This window comes from Populus euphratica, unplaced genomic scaffold, assembly GCF_000495115.2.
Source record: "Populus euphratica unplaced genomic scaffold, PopEup_1.0 scaffold237.1, whole genome shotgun sequence".
Lineage (NCBI taxonomy): Eukaryota > Viridiplantae > Streptophyta > Magnoliopsida > Malpighiales > Salicaceae > Populus > Populus euphratica.
Genome location: NW_011500086.1, coordinates 234,746 through 252,678, shown reverse-complemented (window position 1 = coordinate 252,678; position 17,933 = coordinate 234,746). Strand labels below are relative to the sequence as shown.

General features: G+C 35.7%; 3 protein-coding genes across 7 annotated transcripts; 2 read left to right on the top strand and 1 right to left on the bottom strand.

Annotated features, from left to right (window-relative positions):
- Window positions 1–510: 510 nt before the first annotated feature.
- Window positions 511–5,449, top strand: LOC105108975 (BTB/POZ and TAZ domain-containing protein 3-like). Of its 5 annotated transcripts, none has more exons than XM_011003514.1 (7): window positions 511–625; window positions 730–829; window positions 2,052–2,442; window positions 2,819–2,949; window positions 3,181–3,487; window positions 4,337–4,650; window positions 5,158–5,449. In XM_011003514.1, the coding sequence occupies exons 3-7, from the start codon at window positions 2,101–2,103 to the stop codon at window positions 5,285–5,287; spliced, it is 1,224 nt and encodes a 407-aa protein (XP_011001816.1). In that variant the 5' UTR covers window positions 511–625; window positions 730–829; window positions 2,052–2,100; the 3' UTR covers window positions 5,288–5,449. The 5 variants fall into 5 exon arrangements, with proteins under 5 accessions (XP_011001816.1, XP_011001817.1, XP_011001815.1 ...); XM_011003516.1 differs by having other exon boundaries at window positions 522–590; XM_011003515.1 differs by having other exon boundaries at window positions 511–826; window positions 2,050–2,442.
- Window positions 5,450–7,509: 2,060 nt separating this feature from the next.
- Window positions 7,510–11,527, top strand: LOC105108977 (acyl-coenzyme A thioesterase 9, mitochondrial-like). The gene is made up of 5 exons (XM_011003519.1): window positions 7,510–8,432; window positions 8,598–8,775; window positions 9,765–10,234; window positions 10,612–10,740; window positions 11,154–11,527. Exons 1-5 carry the CDS (start codon window positions 7,698–7,700, stop codon window positions 11,304–11,306), a joined length of 1,665 nt encoding a protein of 554 aa, XP_011001821.1. The 5' UTR covers window positions 7,510–7,697; the 3' UTR covers window positions 11,307–11,527.
- A 130-nt stretch (window positions 11,528–11,657) lies between these two features.
- LOC105108978 (formin-like protein 2) lies at window positions 11,658–16,721 on the bottom strand. Its single transcript, XM_011003520.1, has 4 exons — window positions 14,408–16,721; window positions 14,072–14,274; window positions 13,055–13,299; window positions 11,658–12,765 (listed from the first exon to the last, which is right to left on the bottom strand). The coding sequence occupies exons 1-4, from the start codon at window positions 16,048–16,050 to the stop codon at window positions 11,944–11,946; spliced, it is 2,913 nt and encodes a 970-aa protein (XP_011001822.1). The 5' UTR covers window positions 16,051–16,721; the 3' UTR covers window positions 11,658–11,943.
- Window positions 16,722–17,933: the final 1,212 nt, after the last annotated feature.

Here is a 17,933-nt window from a genome sequence, read left to right as displayed (position 1 = left end):
AAGCTAATTAAGCTAATTTTAGAAATATTATAAAGAAAAAGAGATTGAATTTACGAAGAGGCTCAAAAATAAAAACTTGATCTATTCTTATATTAAAATAAATTTATTATATAGTTACTAAACTTGGCTTAGTTTAATGATATTATTTAAGAGAATCACAACATAAAGTTTAATATGGGTCGAGGTTAAAATTAAATCAGAAAAAATATTCACTTAATTAAACCCAATTATTTTAACAAGTTTCAGTTAATGTAGTTAAACCCAATATAAACTTAACTAAATCTGTCCAAATTTAAAAGAAAAAAAAAAACCTCAAAGCCTGTCCAAATTCTTCAATAAAGAAGAAATTAGCACACCATTTGTGCCTCTTGTTATAGGCACACGTCTCTTCTATGCTCTCAGCTTTATTCCTCCCAGTCCTCTTCTTTCTGCGCCACCACTGTAGCCCTTTTTAACTCTCTCTCTCTCTATCTCTTTCGGAGCTCAGTATAGTATAAGAACTGGCTTTATCTCTTTTGGAGCTCAGTATAGTATAAGAACTGGCTTCTTATAACAAATTTCATTCCTTTCATCCCCAAATGATCAAGAACGTATCTTCCTCTTTGTCTGACTTTTTTCCGTGAAGGTTTGTAAGTTTTTGTTGAATCATTTGGCTGGAAGATTAAACCTTTGAAGAAAAGGTACTTATAAAGATTGAGTTCGGATTGTGGCCTGAATTGTTTTTGGCAGGTACTTCGGTGATACAGTGATAGCGTATATACAAGTTGTATAGTGTATATCAGACAAATCTTCCACTTTTTTTTGGAGAAGATTTGCTGTTTCATTAAAGGTATGACACTGGTAACATTTTTTTTTGTTCTGTTTGGTTGCTGAGAAAATTCCAGGAAAAGAAAATGAAGAAACAATTCTAGAAGACTCTGATGTTCATTTCTTATTGTTGTTATGATATTTTTTTTTTCTTTTTGATGATAATGTTTGAATTTTCTGTTTAGCTTTTTTTTTAATTTATTTTCTTTTGTGTACGAGAAAGTGCAATTTTTAGTTTACTTTTTTTCTTATTTTCAGCTGTTTGTGAGAGCTGAAGTGCATAAAGCTAGGATTTTTGGATCTGGGTTTTGTTCTTTTCGAACTATTTTTGGTGGATATGCTTTGTGTTTGCTTATGGAGAGTTGAATGGATATTGAAAAAGTATGGTCTTTTTATTAAACGAATTATGTTATTTTAATCATATTTAGTCCAAGATGCTTTCTTTATTCTTTCTACCTTTATTTTATAATCATGTTTAGACCATGTTATTCTTTATTCTATTATTTTCTTTTCTACTTAGATGACCAAATGCTTTTCAATTCTTTCTTGTTTATATTGAATATAGAAAAGTTCAATTCTTTCTTGCATGTTTTGTCTCTTTAATCTATGTGGAAGTTTATGGGACCTTACAGTTATTATGTTCTTGATTATTGATGAAGATTTCTGAGAATAGATTGTAATAAATAATGAGGAAACTTGTCAATTACAAGCAAAGAATTTCTGATTTTACATCTCAAGAAGATTTCTGAGAATAGATTGTAATAAAAAATGAGAAAACTTCTCAACTACAAGCAAAGAATTTCTGATTTTACATCTCAAGAAACTTTGTGAATGGTCTTCGAGTCCTTAGGAAGGATTTCTGCGACGATTCTTTTCCTTTTCGCTAATACCTTAAACTTATGGTTTGTGTATTGTTTAGTTTGGCATTCCCTGTGAAGTAATCTTGACCTATTGTTAGATGTATGACAATATCCTGAAACAACACTTGGCCAGTTTATAAATTTGGATGTATTTGGATTAGTTTCATACACAACCACCATAGAATTAATATTTATTGTAAATGCTGAATAACACCCCCCCCCTCCTCCTTTTTTTCTTTTTTGGCTTCTGAAGAACCCTTTCTACATTTCATTTAAATTGTCTTTTTTGGCTTCTGATGAACCCTTTCTACATTTCATTTAAATTGTTTTTGGTGTTCACTTGCAAAATAGACTTACCTTGTTTGTTTCTTCATTTTCTTGCAGATCTTCTAGCAAGACTTTATTTTCACTCAGCAGAAACCATAAATAACTTATGGCTTCACCAGTTGTCGATTCTCCTTGGCTCTGTGCTGCTAATGAATCTTTTGGTGGATGTTTCAATATGCAAATAGAGGAGATCAAATCAGCCAATGTTTTAAATGTGCTGGAAGCTCCCTCATCTTCTGTGTCTGATACCTGTAATTACCCCAAGCCACCACCTTATCCTAATAAAACATCTAAAGCAGCCAACAATTGTAAAAGGATTTTAGAGACTTGCTCTGTGCCACGGGAAATTAAAGATGCATGGGACAGGCTATTCAAGGAAGCATATGGTGCAGATGTATACGTTATCACTGTTAGCAAATCATATATTCCAGCTCATTGCAATGTTCTGGTAAGTTAATTAGACTTCCCGAACATATCTGCTTGCTTGGAAGTATCATTTTTTGCATCAAAGATAACTGCTTGATTCAAGGAATTTTATTTGTATATCTAAATATAAAAGATAAAATGGGTGATTGCTTTCAAAAAGTTTCTTTCTTTAAATCTGATGCATCCATTGGGGTGTTTCAATAGTGGTGCCTACCGAATATACAATGATTTGTCGTTGCAAGTTTTCTTTTCTAAATTGAGACGAAGAAAGGCAGTACAAATAACAACATTCGTAATCTTTTTCATGAATAAAGACCTGAGGTTGAATTATTATCATTAAAAAATTTAGGGCCATTGGGGTGGCTGAAAGTTTACAGCTGTAACTTTTCCTTTTTCAGAGTATTTCATCACCTGTGCTAGGGAATATCCTGCAGCGTTCAAAAGTTAAAGATGGTATTAGATACATCAAAATTCTTGGTGTACCTTGTGAAGCCGTCTACATGTTCATCCGGTTTTTGTACTCATCCTGGTATATTTGAGTATCCTTTTACCGTGTGTTCATCATCATTGATTTTCTTTGGTACTGTATCACAGGTGCAATAGAAAATGTTTTGTATTCTTTTTAAATGCTTCTTGTTACTTTCTGTTTGGAACGGATGGATAGGAAAATGTTTCCCTTTCAGTTTTCTGTATATTTTTTTCATTATTCCAAGGTGGTCAGATTTAAATAAAGATATTCATTCTTGACATGCTAGTGCAGCTATGAAGAGGATGAGATGAAGAAGTTCGTTCTCCATCTGATGGTTTTATCACACTCATACTCGATCCCATCACTGAAAAGAGTTTGTATAGACTTTCTGGAGCAGGATTATCTGACCAAGGAAAATGTGATAGACGTGCTTCAGTTAGCAAGGAGCTGCAATGCACCACGACTCTCCCTCATTTGTGTTCGTATGGTTGTGAAGGACTTGAAAACTATATCATCAACTGAAGGTTGGAAAGTTATGAAGCGTGCTAGCCCTGCCCTCGAACAAGAGCTTGTAGAATCTGTTGTTGAAGCAGATTCGGTAAGTCAGTTCCTGATCTTTGTTGCAAACAATGAATAGAATGTGCAGCTACTCATTTAAAGGCTGTTGAGAATTACATGCAATCAGAGTTATTTTCACATGTTTAGACTTTCGATGACCAGCTATAAAGCAAGCACATGCAAGGTTTTTGTTTCTTTTATTTTTGTACTCCCACGTCAAGGTGAGGAAGTAGCAACTAGTGAATCTTCTCATGCATAATTTAAGCATTAAAATTGGACTCCTGTAAATTTAGCTTTTTGGGAACCATTAACACTAACTGCTGGTAAATGATGGATGTCCCTTTGAGAACAAGTTGTCTAAGACACAAAAATTGCTTCTCAGTGGAATGCCTTCTGATGCCAATCAGGAGAAGGTTCTTCATCCTAGTCTGTAGTGACGGTTTAGTTGAGCTTCATGTTTCTCAGTGGAATATCTACTTGGTTATGGTTGAATCTAGTAACATGTTTCCTCAGTGGAATGACTACCTGGTTATCTTGACTAAGGTCTCCCAGTCTCATATTTTTTAAGCCTTAAATCCTATTATGCGTGAGAATCCTGTTATTCTAGATAGTCAAATGAATGTTTGTAAACCAATTGCCATTTGATTTGAAAAGGAAGCTGTCCTAATGATACTTGATATCATGGATTTACTGTAGCAACTGGTTGGTCTTGCAGTTACTGTTGACTTCTGGACCCTTATTTCCTTCATTTTCTTTTCCTCAAGTCAATATTCATATCCAGAGTAATGATTTTTAGTATATGATTCAATGTTACATTATCTGGTACAAGCTGTAGTCTTTTCCTTGGTTCAATTTCACATAATGGAATCTGAGTTTCAGTTCTTTTCAGAGAAAACAAGAGAGGTTGAGGAAAATAGAAGAGAGAAAAGTGTACTTGCAACTGTATGAAGCAATGGAGGCTCTCCTTCACATATGCAGGGATGGGTGTAGGACAATTGGACCTAGTGACAAAATGCTTAAAGGAAGCCAAGTTCCCTGCAACTTTCCTGCTTGCAAAGGACTTGAGTCCTTGGTTCGTCATTTCTCTAATTGTAAGACTCGGGTTCCCAGGGGCTGTGTTCACTGCAAACGCATGTGGCAACTTCTTGAACTGCATTCTCGCATGTGCAACGGCCCAGATTGCTGCAAGGTCCCGCTTTGTAGGTAAGAATGGAACTTCCATGTATTATCTTGCCTCTCTGCCTATATTTTCAGGGTTTCAAAATCCATTTAAGTGAATATGAAACTTGAACAAAAGGGAAAATTAGAAACTAAAAGAGGACAAATAAGGAGTTCAAAAATCATTTATACTTGCCACAATGCTATTTATTGTGGAATTTGGGTGTCCAAATTTGTCCTCCAATGTGTTATTATACTAAGAAATTGTTTCAAGGCATGGAAATATATGAGATTGAGCTGGATTAGTCCAAGTTTCTGCATTGTAGTTGTTAAACAGTACCATGGACCAGTAGATGAATCAATCCCATCAGTCTCATGTGTTCTGTGTTTTTAGTTTTATCACTCTGCTGAAGGTTAGATTATATATCCTTCTTGCTTGATTGAAGCCACAGCCTTGAGCTGATATGTCCATAGACTTGTCAGTAATTAAGGTAAACAAGTTGAAAGCATATGCTGCAGTATCATAATGATGTGCTCATTGCTTGTTGATAGGCATTTCAAGGAGAAAATGCAGCAGCAAACGAAGAAAGACGAAGCTAAGTGGAAACTGCTGGTCAGCAAAGTAATAGCGGCAAAGAACGCACTGGGGCCATTCTCAGCTCGCCCTGTAGATTTATTCTGACCCCATTACTTCTCTCAAACCTTCTATCCTCATCACAACATGCCATTCACCAAACCCATGCCATTGTTTAAAGTTTTAGAATTGCAATGGAGGCTTTGTAAAAGTTTTATTTTAGTACGTGTATTTTTCAAAAAACTATTTCAGTCCCTATATTTAGTTTTTGCTTACAAAGTGGTCCTTTTTTTTTATTTGTATATCCATCATGCTTTGCATCCCCTGAGCGGGTTTTCTTACCAATAGAAAGAATGTTATGGTCTACGATATTACGCAAGCCCATAAATTTAGTTTAAACTAATGGTTTAGATATCTCACCAGCAAAATATCCACCATGCTTCTTTTAGCAAGAAGACAGTAATCTTCCATCATCGCTAAACGATTTTTAGGATATTTCAAATCAACTTGGTTTTTGGTTAGTAAGCATCATCACCATGAAAAGAATAGAAGCAAATCAACTTAGTTTTTGGTTAGTAAGCATCATCATCATGAAAAGAATAGAAGACAGCAGCAGCATATCTAGTATATGGTTTTAGTTTAGAACAGAGATTTAGGTCGGAGATGGGTAATGTAAGAAAGAGAGAGCGTGTGAGGTCTTTGAACTTGGAATGAGAGGCGATAGCAATAGAAAGAAAGTTGTGGCATATTGGAGAGAAGAGCGAGGAGAACCATGAGAGAGGAGACACGCGAAGAGCAAAATAGGGTTACTTTTCTATAATAAAAAAATCAACGGTTTAATTATGTTGGTGCATCTGTGTGTGTTCAGCAAAAAGCAAGTCACGCTCGCTTTTGCTTAACTTGTGGTTGCAACGCAGAAATTATGGGTCCTATAAGTTGAAAAACGTGGTTCATGGCTAACCAAACACTCTGTGCGGTCAAACTTGTGTTTTGCTCTAATCTAATCACTTTATAATTTTATAGGAGTGTTAATGAAAATTAGCGTTAAACTTAGGTAATGTAGCGAGATGTAGTCAAAACTGAGTTTTACTCTAATCCAATCACTTATGATATTGTAGGAGTCTCATCACAAATTTTCTGGTGAAACTTTGTTTATAAAAAACTATAATTTATATATTTTTTTAATTTTATTTTTTCAAATTATAATCTTAAAAGCTATTATATTACTAAACACACTCTTTCATTTCTATAAAAAAGGGATAAGGTATATTGAGAGCATAGTTATTAAATTTAGTTTTAGATTTAATTTGAAAATTAGCTCATAATTAGGTTTTTTTAAAAAAATTGATTTGGTAGAATTTAAACAGTGTTTAGTTAGGTAAATTAATTCATTTATAAAAGAATATTAGTTTTTTTTAAAAAAAATTGATTTGGTAGAATTTAAACGGTGTTTAGTTAGGTAAATTAATTCATTTAGATTATTTGCAAAACATTAAAAAATTAAAGTTCAATTAAGTTCAAATTAAAAATAAATTTAGATTAGGGTTATGTTTATTTCACGGAAAGTAGTTTCCTGAAAATTACTTTATAAACTTTCATGTATTTATTTGTCATTAAAAAAACAAGTCAACGAAAACTACTTTCAGACAAAGAAAAATCTAACTTGATTTCTAGAAAAGTATTTTTTTTTATTTTGAGTGAAAAATACTTTCAAAAAATTATAAAAAATTTTAAAATAACATATTAATTATATCAAATTTAGCTTTCAAACTTTTGATTGTTATATATTTTGTTTTCAATTATATCCCTTAAAATTTTATTTAATTTAATTTTTATATTAACTTTGATTTTTATTTTTATAATTGTTATTTATTTTTATTTTATTACTTTTTAATTAAAATTGTTTATCTATCAAATCTAATCTTCATTCTTTTGATTGTTACTTATTTTATTTGAAATAATTTATAATATTGTAATTATTATTATTTTAATTTCATTATCTTTTATTTTTTTCATTTATTAGATTTAATCTCTATCATTTTGATTATTATTTAAAGATTTGTTCCTCATTATTTTAATAAACTTTTAAAAAATAAAACATTAATAAGTTATATTTTTAAGTTATTTTTATAACATAATCAAATATTAAATGAAGTTCATTTTTAAGTTATTTTTATAACATAATCAAATATTAAAAAATAATTTATTTAAAAAAAAATATTTACCAGCCAAAAGAAACGAACGGCATTATCATTGAATAGAGTATTTGCCGAGTAAATTTATCGAACAGGATTAATAATTGATACTAATATAAGGACAAAGGGTTTTCCACGGACTTCTTAAGAGATTCCAACTGAATATTTAGAAATATTCTTCAAGAAATTCCCCTGGTGAATCATCTGGTCAAACTCCCAGCATTCAGATAATCCAGTCAGCTGCTGAGTACAAGCAGCCATCTATATGGTTCCTTAATTCACTCCAAATTAAGAATCCAAAACCTTCTGCTCAATCTTGAATCATGAGACCACTGAGAAAGTCACTCCTTGAACCTAACCCTAAATCATCATCACTCCACAAAGCCCTTTCTTCACAGTTCACTTACTGTCTTGATCGGCCTCCAGCACCAAAACCCCACTTCAATGAGACCACCAACACCCACTTCCCATTTTCAAGAAACCAACAAAAACATCAATCCAACAATGGACAAACCAATACCCTCTTGGTCAATTCACTACACAAACTAAAACCCACTTCAAGTACTTTGTTGTCTAGCCAGACGAGGTTGTTTTCATGTTCAAGTTCCTTTTTTTCGCTTTCAAGATCTCATTTTGGCAAAGAACCCGTCTTTAAAGTTATATTTCATGATCCAATCTCTAGTAAATTCATTCAAAGAAGGGCCTTTTCAAGTGAAAATTCAAACCCGGAAAATGCTGTGTCAGGGGAGAACTCACAGCCGATTGATGCAGGGTCTTCTATGAGAAAACCAATTAGTTTGTGGCCTGGAATGTACCATTCTCCTGTGTCTAATGCCTTATGGGAAGCAAGATCAAGGATTTTTGAGGAGCCTCATGATTCTGGGACTTCAGAGACTGAATTAGTTGCGAAAAGTCCATCAAAGAGCAGGACTAGCATTTGTTATAAGTTTTCTTCTGATTTTATACTTAGAGAGCAGTATAGGAATCCATGGAATAAGATTAGAATGGGGAAGTTGGTTGAAGATCTTGATGCTCTTGCTGGAACCATTTCCTATAAGGTACGAAGGATTTTGATTTTGTGTTTGGTTAAAGTTTGATAGGTAATGTTTGAGATAGGTTTGAACCATTCCCAGTAGCTGATATGATCTAGAGTTTCATTTCTTTTTGCCTATTGAGTTTATATTTGGTTTTCTGTTTTGACCAATATTTCACTTGTGGACCAGCATTGCTGCAATGATGATGGCTCAACTAGGCCTTTGCTATTGGTCACTGCTTCTGTTGATAGGATAGTTTTGAAAAAACCAATCCTTGTTGATGCTGATTTGACTATAGTTGGTGCTGTTACATGGGTTGGGAGGTCATCCATGGAGATTCAGATGGAAGTGATTCAGCCCACTGAAGGTACTCTAGTAATAAATGGTGTTTCATTTGTTCTTTCCTCTACAATCTCGGCTGTGATTTGATTGTAGATTACTAGATCTCATGTATAATTTATTGTGTGCATGTCCCTGCTCTTCATACTTCACTTCATTTAGATACGAGTGTTTATCAGCAGAGAAGATGGACTAGAAATGAGTTACAATCCTAGCATGAAAGGTATATTTTGTGGATGAACTTGTGGGAGCTGAATGTACCCAATCTGCTGATGAAAGCTTTGCAGCGGGAAATAACTGGTGTTCTTTCATATTGCTTTTTGAGGTCCATGCATTAAGGTCCAAATTATAGGCTATCAATGCAATGTTCTGCTGGCCAAGACAGTTTACTGCAAGTCGAAGCAGCTTAAAAGTGGTCGTAGGTTTTGCTTGTTAATATTGAATTCATAAAGTCCAAAATACTTGTCCACACTTTCAAAAGCAGTTCTTCTGCAGAATTTTTTACTGAGTTGATTGTTGCCCCTTTTTTTCCTAACCCTGTGTTGCAAAGGTTGATTTTTGTTTGGGGAACTTTATGTGAAGGGACCCTAGATTTTCTTGTTTGTTGGCTTTGAAAAATATCCTCTTTATTGAAGCATTTTTCCTTTACCATGCACTTTTAGGATGGAAAAGCAGCTTGCCCTTTTATTTTAGATTATGGCATCTTTCATTTCTGTAAAACAAGTGTGCTCTTCCCAGTACTTCGATGTAAGCATTAAATATGTTGCCTTGCGCCTAATAATATTCTCAGAAAAATCTCATCCTTGCCAGTAAGCACAAATCAACGTCTAGTTAATTTGCATTTAATCTCATACGAACATTGATGGCCTTCCAATAATAGCATCTTTTAGTGATGTACTGCTATCACGGGCTGCTTTTCAAGTTCAATCCAATTGATGTTTTCTTACTCGTTATCTTTTTCAAAAAGCTCTGAGTACAATTCTTGGAAGTGGTTTTTTATGGGAGCTTGTTTATCAGGGGCCACCAATCCATCAGATGCAGCTGCTCTTGTAGCAAATTTCACATTTGTCGCTCGTGATACAAAGACAGGAAAATCAGCTCTTGTTAACCAGATCTCACCTGAAACTGATAAAGAGAAATTGCTTTGGGAAGAGGCTGAAGAAAGAAACAAGATGAGGAAAAAGAAGAAAGCGGAAAAGAAAAGGGATTCTGAGAATGAGGATATGGAAAGGCTCAATGCATTGTTGTCTGAAGGGAGGGTTTTCATTGACATGCCAGCATTGGCAGACAGAGATAGCATTCTTATACAAGATACTCGTCATGAGAACACTTTTATTTGTCAGCCACAGCAAAGGAACATTCATGGTCGTATTTTTGGAGGATTTTTGATGCGCAAGGCATTTGAACTGGCCTTCTCGAATGCTTATGCATTTGCTGGTGCAGCACCACTCTTTGTTGAAGTTGATCATGTTGATTTCTTCAGACCTGTAAGTACCAACCCCTCTGCTTAGTTATATCTTTCACACAATGTGGAACAACTATTTACAACCACCTTTTGGAACAGTTTTAGGACTCAATTTCCTGGATCTTTGGAGGGCATTTCACTTTCTTTGATTTCTTACAGCTATCTTTGGCCAGGGACATGGCATTGTAGGAGAACATTATCAGCGTTTGCGGTGTTTATATGTGCTGATGAAGTTAGATTTAGGAGCTCCTAAAATAGGAAGATATTTCAGCAAATTAGCTGCTTCAGTATACCTCTTTCAGCTTTTCATGTCCATGAAGATTGAATAGTTGGACAAGCAATTCTGTGAACTTTATATTTTAAGCTTATGGGATTCCATAATTCCTTTCGCTGATGCAGGTGGATGTTGGAAATTTCCTTCGCTTGAAGTCTTGCATTTTGTACACAGAACTCGAGAACCCAGCTGAACCTCTGATTAACGTGGAAGTTGTTGCTCATGTTACAAGGCCTGAGCTAAGGTCTAGCGAGGTGAGTATCTGAATTCCTCAAGTTCTTTGTTATAGTTCCGCAGTTCGCTCCTCCCCACAGTTTGACCAAAATTAAAAGAAACTTGAGAGTGTTCTGCTATTTGTTGTAAAAAAAACATTTTGCTGTTAGATAAAAATGGAACACTCAATTTTGGTGTTAACAAATGGAAGTCAGCGATGATGAAAGAGCTTGTATGGGTGCAAGAGAAACTCTCGCTAAATGTTTTTTCAGTGGTGTAAACCTATCGAAAACAGTCATTTACTGCTCACAATCGCAAACATGTAACTGAATGGATGGTTTAGTACATAATATGTAATTTCAACTCCTTTTCATTTTCTATTCTGAACTAAAATGGCTAGAATACATATTAATTTATCATTTTTTTTTCCTTGTATGCCACATGATTTGAACAGGTATCAAACAAATTCTGCTTTACATTCACTGTCCTTCATGAGGCCATTAAAGATGGATTGAGGATTCGGAATGTTGTTCCAGCTACGGAAGAAGAAGCACGTCGAGTTCTTGAACGCATGGATTCTGAAAACTCCCAGCTTGCAAAATCGTGAAATAAATCTCCCTGTTGTCTGGAAAATAAGCAGAGGGGGTGAAAATGGCGGCAGTCTCGCTCTTTTTTTGGTAGGCTTGGATAGCTTGAGCGTAAATAAGCAATGATGTTTGGATTCATTTGCATCTTAATGAACCACATGCACAAATTCTTTGTACAGATAATAAACCACACAAGGTTGGACTTCACCATCTGAACAAAAATTCTTATGGGTCCCGGCTACGCACTCTATGCAGCAATTTTATGCTGTCTGAACATGCATTGCGAATGATGCTGTGTTTCTTAACCCTATTGGAAGTAATCTTCATCCCATACACGAGCTTGAAAGTCTCCTCGACTCGAAAAAACAAAATTTAGCCTCGACATGATGTGAAAAACTTGACCATACTTTCAGCTTCTAATTTACATGATAGATCCTACTGTTCTGACTTCACTACATTATTACCTGACATAATCCCTTCGGTATGTTACATACAAAGTAGACAAATCCAAAATCTTGTAAGCATATGTTTAGATACAAAATATGTGAGGGTGATGGCTAGGTGCAGAAACTCAATTCAAACAGCCTGCTGCCAGCACCACCAATTTCAAGTAAGCATCCCAGTGAGATTCCGCAGAATCACGCGGAGTTAAACTTATCAAGATGATGGTGGAGTTTCATCGTCAGAAGAACCATCGTGAAGCAGCTTTCCAACTAGTCCTGGAAAAACTGGTGCAAGTGTTGGATTTAAAGGCATGGGACGGACTGAACTGTATATGGTTCTTTCATTGATCTTTCCAACCTCTTTGCATACATGATCGAGAATGGAAATAAAATCCCTCACCACCATAAAAATCCAGAATGGGCGAGCTTCTACCTTAGCCGAGTTCCCATGGAAATACTCAGTTATTTCCTTCACCAGAGAGAGAGCAGCCTTTTCCTGTGCTTGAAGCCTTAAAATTTCTTCCTCTGCCTTCTTCATGAACCCATTCATCGACTCTGAGAACTTCCAGCTACTCTCCTTCAACACAATTTCTTCATTTAGTTTCAGAACTTCTGTAATTTTTGTCATTCCAGCGGCAAGTTTTGCAACTTCACTGCTAAGCACATCTGAATCCATTGCAGCGGATTTCTTTACATTGCTAAGCTCTCCACTCAAACCTGAAACCACTTGCAAACCAAGCTTCCTAAACTGAACTTCATCTTGGAATGCTGATTGTTGAGTTTTCTGAGCTGTTTGATCCTGGTTTGTACCACAAAGACGAGAACCTTCAGACCTGATGATTTCCTGAACAACAAAATGCAAAAGTGTGGTTTTCCCATCAGTGCCTTTAATATCAACAAGCTTCAGAAGTGTGTCAAGCTTGAAGGCTTGGGCATCGCCGCGATTGGTGCCAACATTCATGCGGTTCCCAGTCTTAAGCACTGCTTCTAGAAGTTTCAAGAACATTCTGCTGTTCTTCAATTCCTCACAAGCTGCCTGTAGAAACAGATAAATGAGAAGCAGCTGGAAGATTGCTGCAACAGGAAATGATGAACGGAAAAAATGTGCTCTGGCATTTTTGGCAGATCTAGTGATGGAGCCCTTTTGATCACCACAATACATGATTAGAAGTGAATAAAAAAATTATTTTGACATGTACAAGGGTAAGAAGGTTTATAACAACCATGAAACAGAACAGTATACCTGCTTTTCAATATCAGCTATATTACTACGTGTTAATATAAATTAAAGAACATAAAAATTTACAAGCCAAATGAAGATTTACCTCCAGTGTTTCAAAAGACCTTCGCAGGTACTCAATTTCTGAATCAAAACTCGCAATATAAAGCATTGCATCAACCCTCTTGAATGCAAAAGGAACATCAAGCACTTCCTTGAGAAATTTCTCAGCAGGGCCTAGCTTGAACGGTGATTCATCCTTGAAGTCTTTTAGTTTGTATTCTTCTTCTTTAGTCGGAGCCATCTTTGATAGACTCTCAAGAAGTTCTGTTCCCAGAGTATCTGAATTGCCTGTTCATAACAGAGAACGGTTCAGTAACAGCATAGCTCTCTCTCATCAATAATGTATGTGCGGGCACCGGCGCTCACTCCATATAGTTCTTAGTGTTCTTCAGAAAGCAAAGGGAGGCATTATCATGCAGCTTTTTTTACATATCTTCAACAAAGATTAGCTTTTTGGCCTAAGATGGGAAATGCTGTGATGGGAAAAGATAAGATATCTCTTTGAATAAAGGCAGTACATTTGCACTACGAAACACCAAGTCATAAAAAGAGACTATTCTTTCTCAACTTTTGATAATCCATATAGCACTGTAGGGACCAAATAGAATTATAATTAACCAACCAATAAAACAATGTTCATTAGCTAAAAGCATTCAACATTTAAATTGCATTGTGGCAGGCATAAGCTTTTGTCTAAAACGCGTCCCTTAACTACCTTGATTTAAGAATCTTTCATATAGAAGCACCACCGCTACCAAAGGTTTGTCACTGTTTGCTGGTCAAAGAGAAGTGATACATCACCACCTTCGATCCCACAAAAAAATCCCTTAATAAGTGGCAACCTCAAGCCTAGAGATTTTGAAATTTTAACACAGGTAGGAATTTGCAGCCAAAGATAAGGAATACTGTAGGAACCAAACATGTTTAAAGATAGTGAAGCAGGTATTTTAAACTTAGATCGACTCCAATAATGCAGGCAGCTATTACATTACCAATTTCCATGCATTTTTGTGGACAATCCTTAAGAATTGAAAGCAAGATCGTCTACGTCAGATTTTACCTTCCAAAAGGGCTTCACAGACTTCTTCAATGGTCACATTAAGAGCCCTCAACAATATTGCAATATTCTGGGACTTCTTTGGATCAAGAACTGTATTCTCCTGGTTCAGCAATGGAAGCGATAGCCGCCTTCCATTGTGATCCTTCACGTTAAAATTTGAATTATTCACCATAAAAAGTGTCTCAATCATTTCCTCATTCAACCTGCAACAGAAACCACATTCTACAAACTTACAAAACCATTCAACTCAACCAAACAAATAAGAAAGTAACTCCCTGCAAAATCATAAAACTTCAAAAATAAACAAAAAGCTGAAAAGGTTTTTAAGTATCTCACTGAAAAGAGCTAGATTTTATCTGATCCCACACCATAGCCCGATCCGAGCTTGCTCTAACTTTATCCCAATGTAAAGGCTTCAATTTTGGTTTCATACTCTCCTCATTCCTCTCAACACTACCTTTGCTTTGCATTTGCTCATTGGCCAAAACTGGCATTGCATGATTTTGAACTAAAACAGACCTTGTAGGCGTAACGAGAACTGGAGGCCCTGAACTCCCCAAATTCATTTCCCGAGTCGCTCTAACCCCCATTGGCATCTCCCAAAACCGTGGTGGTGGAGGTGGTGGTGGTGGTGGAGGCGGTGGTGGCAGTTTTACTGGCACAAATTGTTTACTAGCACTCTCTATCCTCACTGGAACCTGCTCATTCTGTCCCGAAAAATCCAGATTTCGCTCCAAAGAACTCTGCATCTCCCCTGAATCTCTCCCTGATGATGATGAAGAAATGGGTGGCGAGGATCGCTTAATGGACTGAACCGGAGCAGGAAAACTAATAATAGTTTCAGGAGACTTAGATTCTCCACTTCTAAGGCTAGAATTCGATACTGGAGACACACTGCTGGACACAGATTTTGATGGGGAACAAAAGTTCGATTCTGGATATGAAGCAGTCCTTGAATTAAAACTTCTAGACCCAAAAACCTCTCCTTGAGTCCCTTGAATCTCTCTTCTAGAACTTGAATCAACACGAACTGGACTCTCATGAATAGTCTCTTTCCTTCCAGAAGACCCTCTTGGTGAAAAGAACTCTTCTTCCTCGTCAGTATCTCTATCAACTTCATCTTCTTCTTTACTAGAACTAACAAGAACTTCACCACTTCTATAAGTTGGTGTGTAATTATGTCTAGGCAATGGAGGCAACGGTCTCAGCTCAGGAGACCCAAGTTTTTGATACTGTGAAGAAGATGACGAGGAAACTCCAATCTTAAGACCAGTATTGTTGGATGAAGTTAGCTTGTCTGGATCATCAATGCCAGCTCGAGAGTTCACTAATGTGCCCAAGTAAAGGAACTCTGAGCTTGTGCTCACAACACCAGGACGGTGTGGGAGCTTCGGAGGTTTAGGAGAACCATCTGAAGGGATAGTGTTCTGAGGATAAAGGCGGAGATTTTCTGATCTTGAACCCTTTTGAGGGCTAAAAGGCTGGGTTCCTCTGCGAGAATAGATGAAGAAGGCTGAAAATAAGGCTAAGAGGGCAGCGAAAAGGAGGGAGAGGGAGATGGAAATTGCAATAATGAGGTTGTGGTGGGGAGAGGAGGATTGGTGGGGGAGAAGGAGGGAGGAGATGTTAGCAGGGAAAGTTGATAGGGTGGGAGTGGAAGGAGGAGGTGGTGGAGGTGAAGAGAGGGTAGGGAAGAAGGGCTTTTGTGGGTGACTGTGGTTGCTGTTGTTGTTGTTGCTGGGGGTGGCGGTGAAAGGATATTTGGGTTGGGGTTGAGGAGACGAGGAGGGAGGCTGTGTTGGTGTAATGGAGGGGGTTAATGGGATAAAGGGTTGGTGGAGGAGGTGTCGGTGGTGAGGGGTGGAGGTTGTGGTAGTGAAGTGAAGATGGAGGAGGAGGTGGAGGAGGATAATATTTATTGTAACACTAGCACTAGTAGTGGTGGCCATCAATGTACGTTTTTGAAGGTAATTAAACATAAAGTAAAGACGCACTTCAGACACACACGATGCTCTCTCTCTCTCTCTCTCTCTCTCTCAAACCAGAGATGTAGCAAGATTAAGAAAGAAACGAAGTTAATGTGGTGGGGGTTGCGGGCCAATGAGAGAGGGAGAGCGAAGGCTTGAAATTGTAGAGAGAAACAAAGCATTAACCTTGAGGTATTGTTGTGGGAGACAGTGAAAAGTTCAGTTCTTGGATTGGAATTCCCCACACAGAAGAGCAGGCAGGCAGGTAAGTAGAAAGAGTGAAGAAGACTGAGAGCACAGTGCTTCCTGATAGACAGAAACAGCTTGTGGCTCAAGAAGCTAGATAGACGGGCAAGTTCCTGAACTTGAGATTGGAACACTGTTGCAGAAACAAGACACTCACACAGTTTAGTAAACGTGAGGTCCAAGAAGAGAATGTCCTCACTCACTGTGTGGGAGAATCAAGGAGAGGGAGAGCGCGAGAGAGAGTACTTCTACTACATGGTGGGGGAAGGAGGGAGCAGTAGGAGGAATGTGGAATGGTAGTTTGGAGTTTCAAGACAAAACAGCAGCACAAACCCCATTATAGCCTTTTCATTTTCACTTTTTTTTCTTTTTTTGCATCTCTAGATTGAGAAGAAGATGACAGGAGCAAGGTGGAAATCCAGGTGGAGTTGAGGAGAGGTTAAAATGACAGCCACTTTGATATTTTGTAAATTATGTATCATTATTGTAGGGATTTTGTTTGCAAGCTTTGTATTTTGTAAGATTTCTGGCAGAATTATCATCTCATCAGTAGAATTATTTTCTTAAGAAAATTAACATAGTTTAAAAAATTAATGAAATAATAAGTTTGATTAAAAATATAATTTAAAATATTATTTTTTATTTCTATTATTTGATAAATATTAGTTTTTGAAATAGTATTAATAAGTGGAGATACTCATATGTATTTGAGGATATGGTAAATATTGTTTTTTAATTTGTTTATCACTTAAAAATATATTAAAATATTTTTTAATTTATTAAAATTTATTTTTAAACATCAAAGTGATATAAAAATATTGAAAAAATTAGTTTAAAACTAAAAATATATTTAAAAAATGTAATTAGACCATAATACCAAATATGACAGAAGTATTTGTTTTTATAGTTTATCATGGTTTTAAAATTATTTTTTACATGATAAAAATCAAATTAATATTCTTTAAAAGTTTTTTAGCATATTTTTAATTAAAAATAACATGCATAATAATCAAACACACACAATCAAGTGAGAAAAAGTTTTTAAAAAAATAGCACAATAAATTAAAAAATATATCAAAATAACACAATTTAAAGAAATTAATAAAATAATATATTTTTATTTTATTATATTTTTAAAATATGATATTTATTAAATGTTATTACTTACAAGAATAATAAAAAATAATATTTACACTTTTTTTTTTTGAAAAAAAAAACTAACCGGACTCGCACTAAGTTTCTCCCTAAATAAGAAAAAGAAGCTGGAATACCATTTTCAAACCATCAATATGAAACGTGGCCGAAATTTATTGGGTAAATCAGAGCAAACAAGTGAGATACAGATGATGTGACCTGTTCATGACCATGCAAAACCTGACAAGCTCCATTATGCAGCTCTACCCCTCTTATTTCCTGCACACACGACGACGTTTAGACAATGTCATATAGGTACTGATTGCCGTACCTTGACAGTGTATGCTTCTGGTAACAGTTATTTTTAGAAATATTTTTTATTTTAAAATAAATTAGAATAATATTTTTATTTTTAAAAATTATTTTTAATATTAGTATATTAAAATAATATAAAAATATTAGTACAATGACAAAGCAGAGCTCTCTTTCAGAGTCTTTGTGGGGGAAAGGTTTTG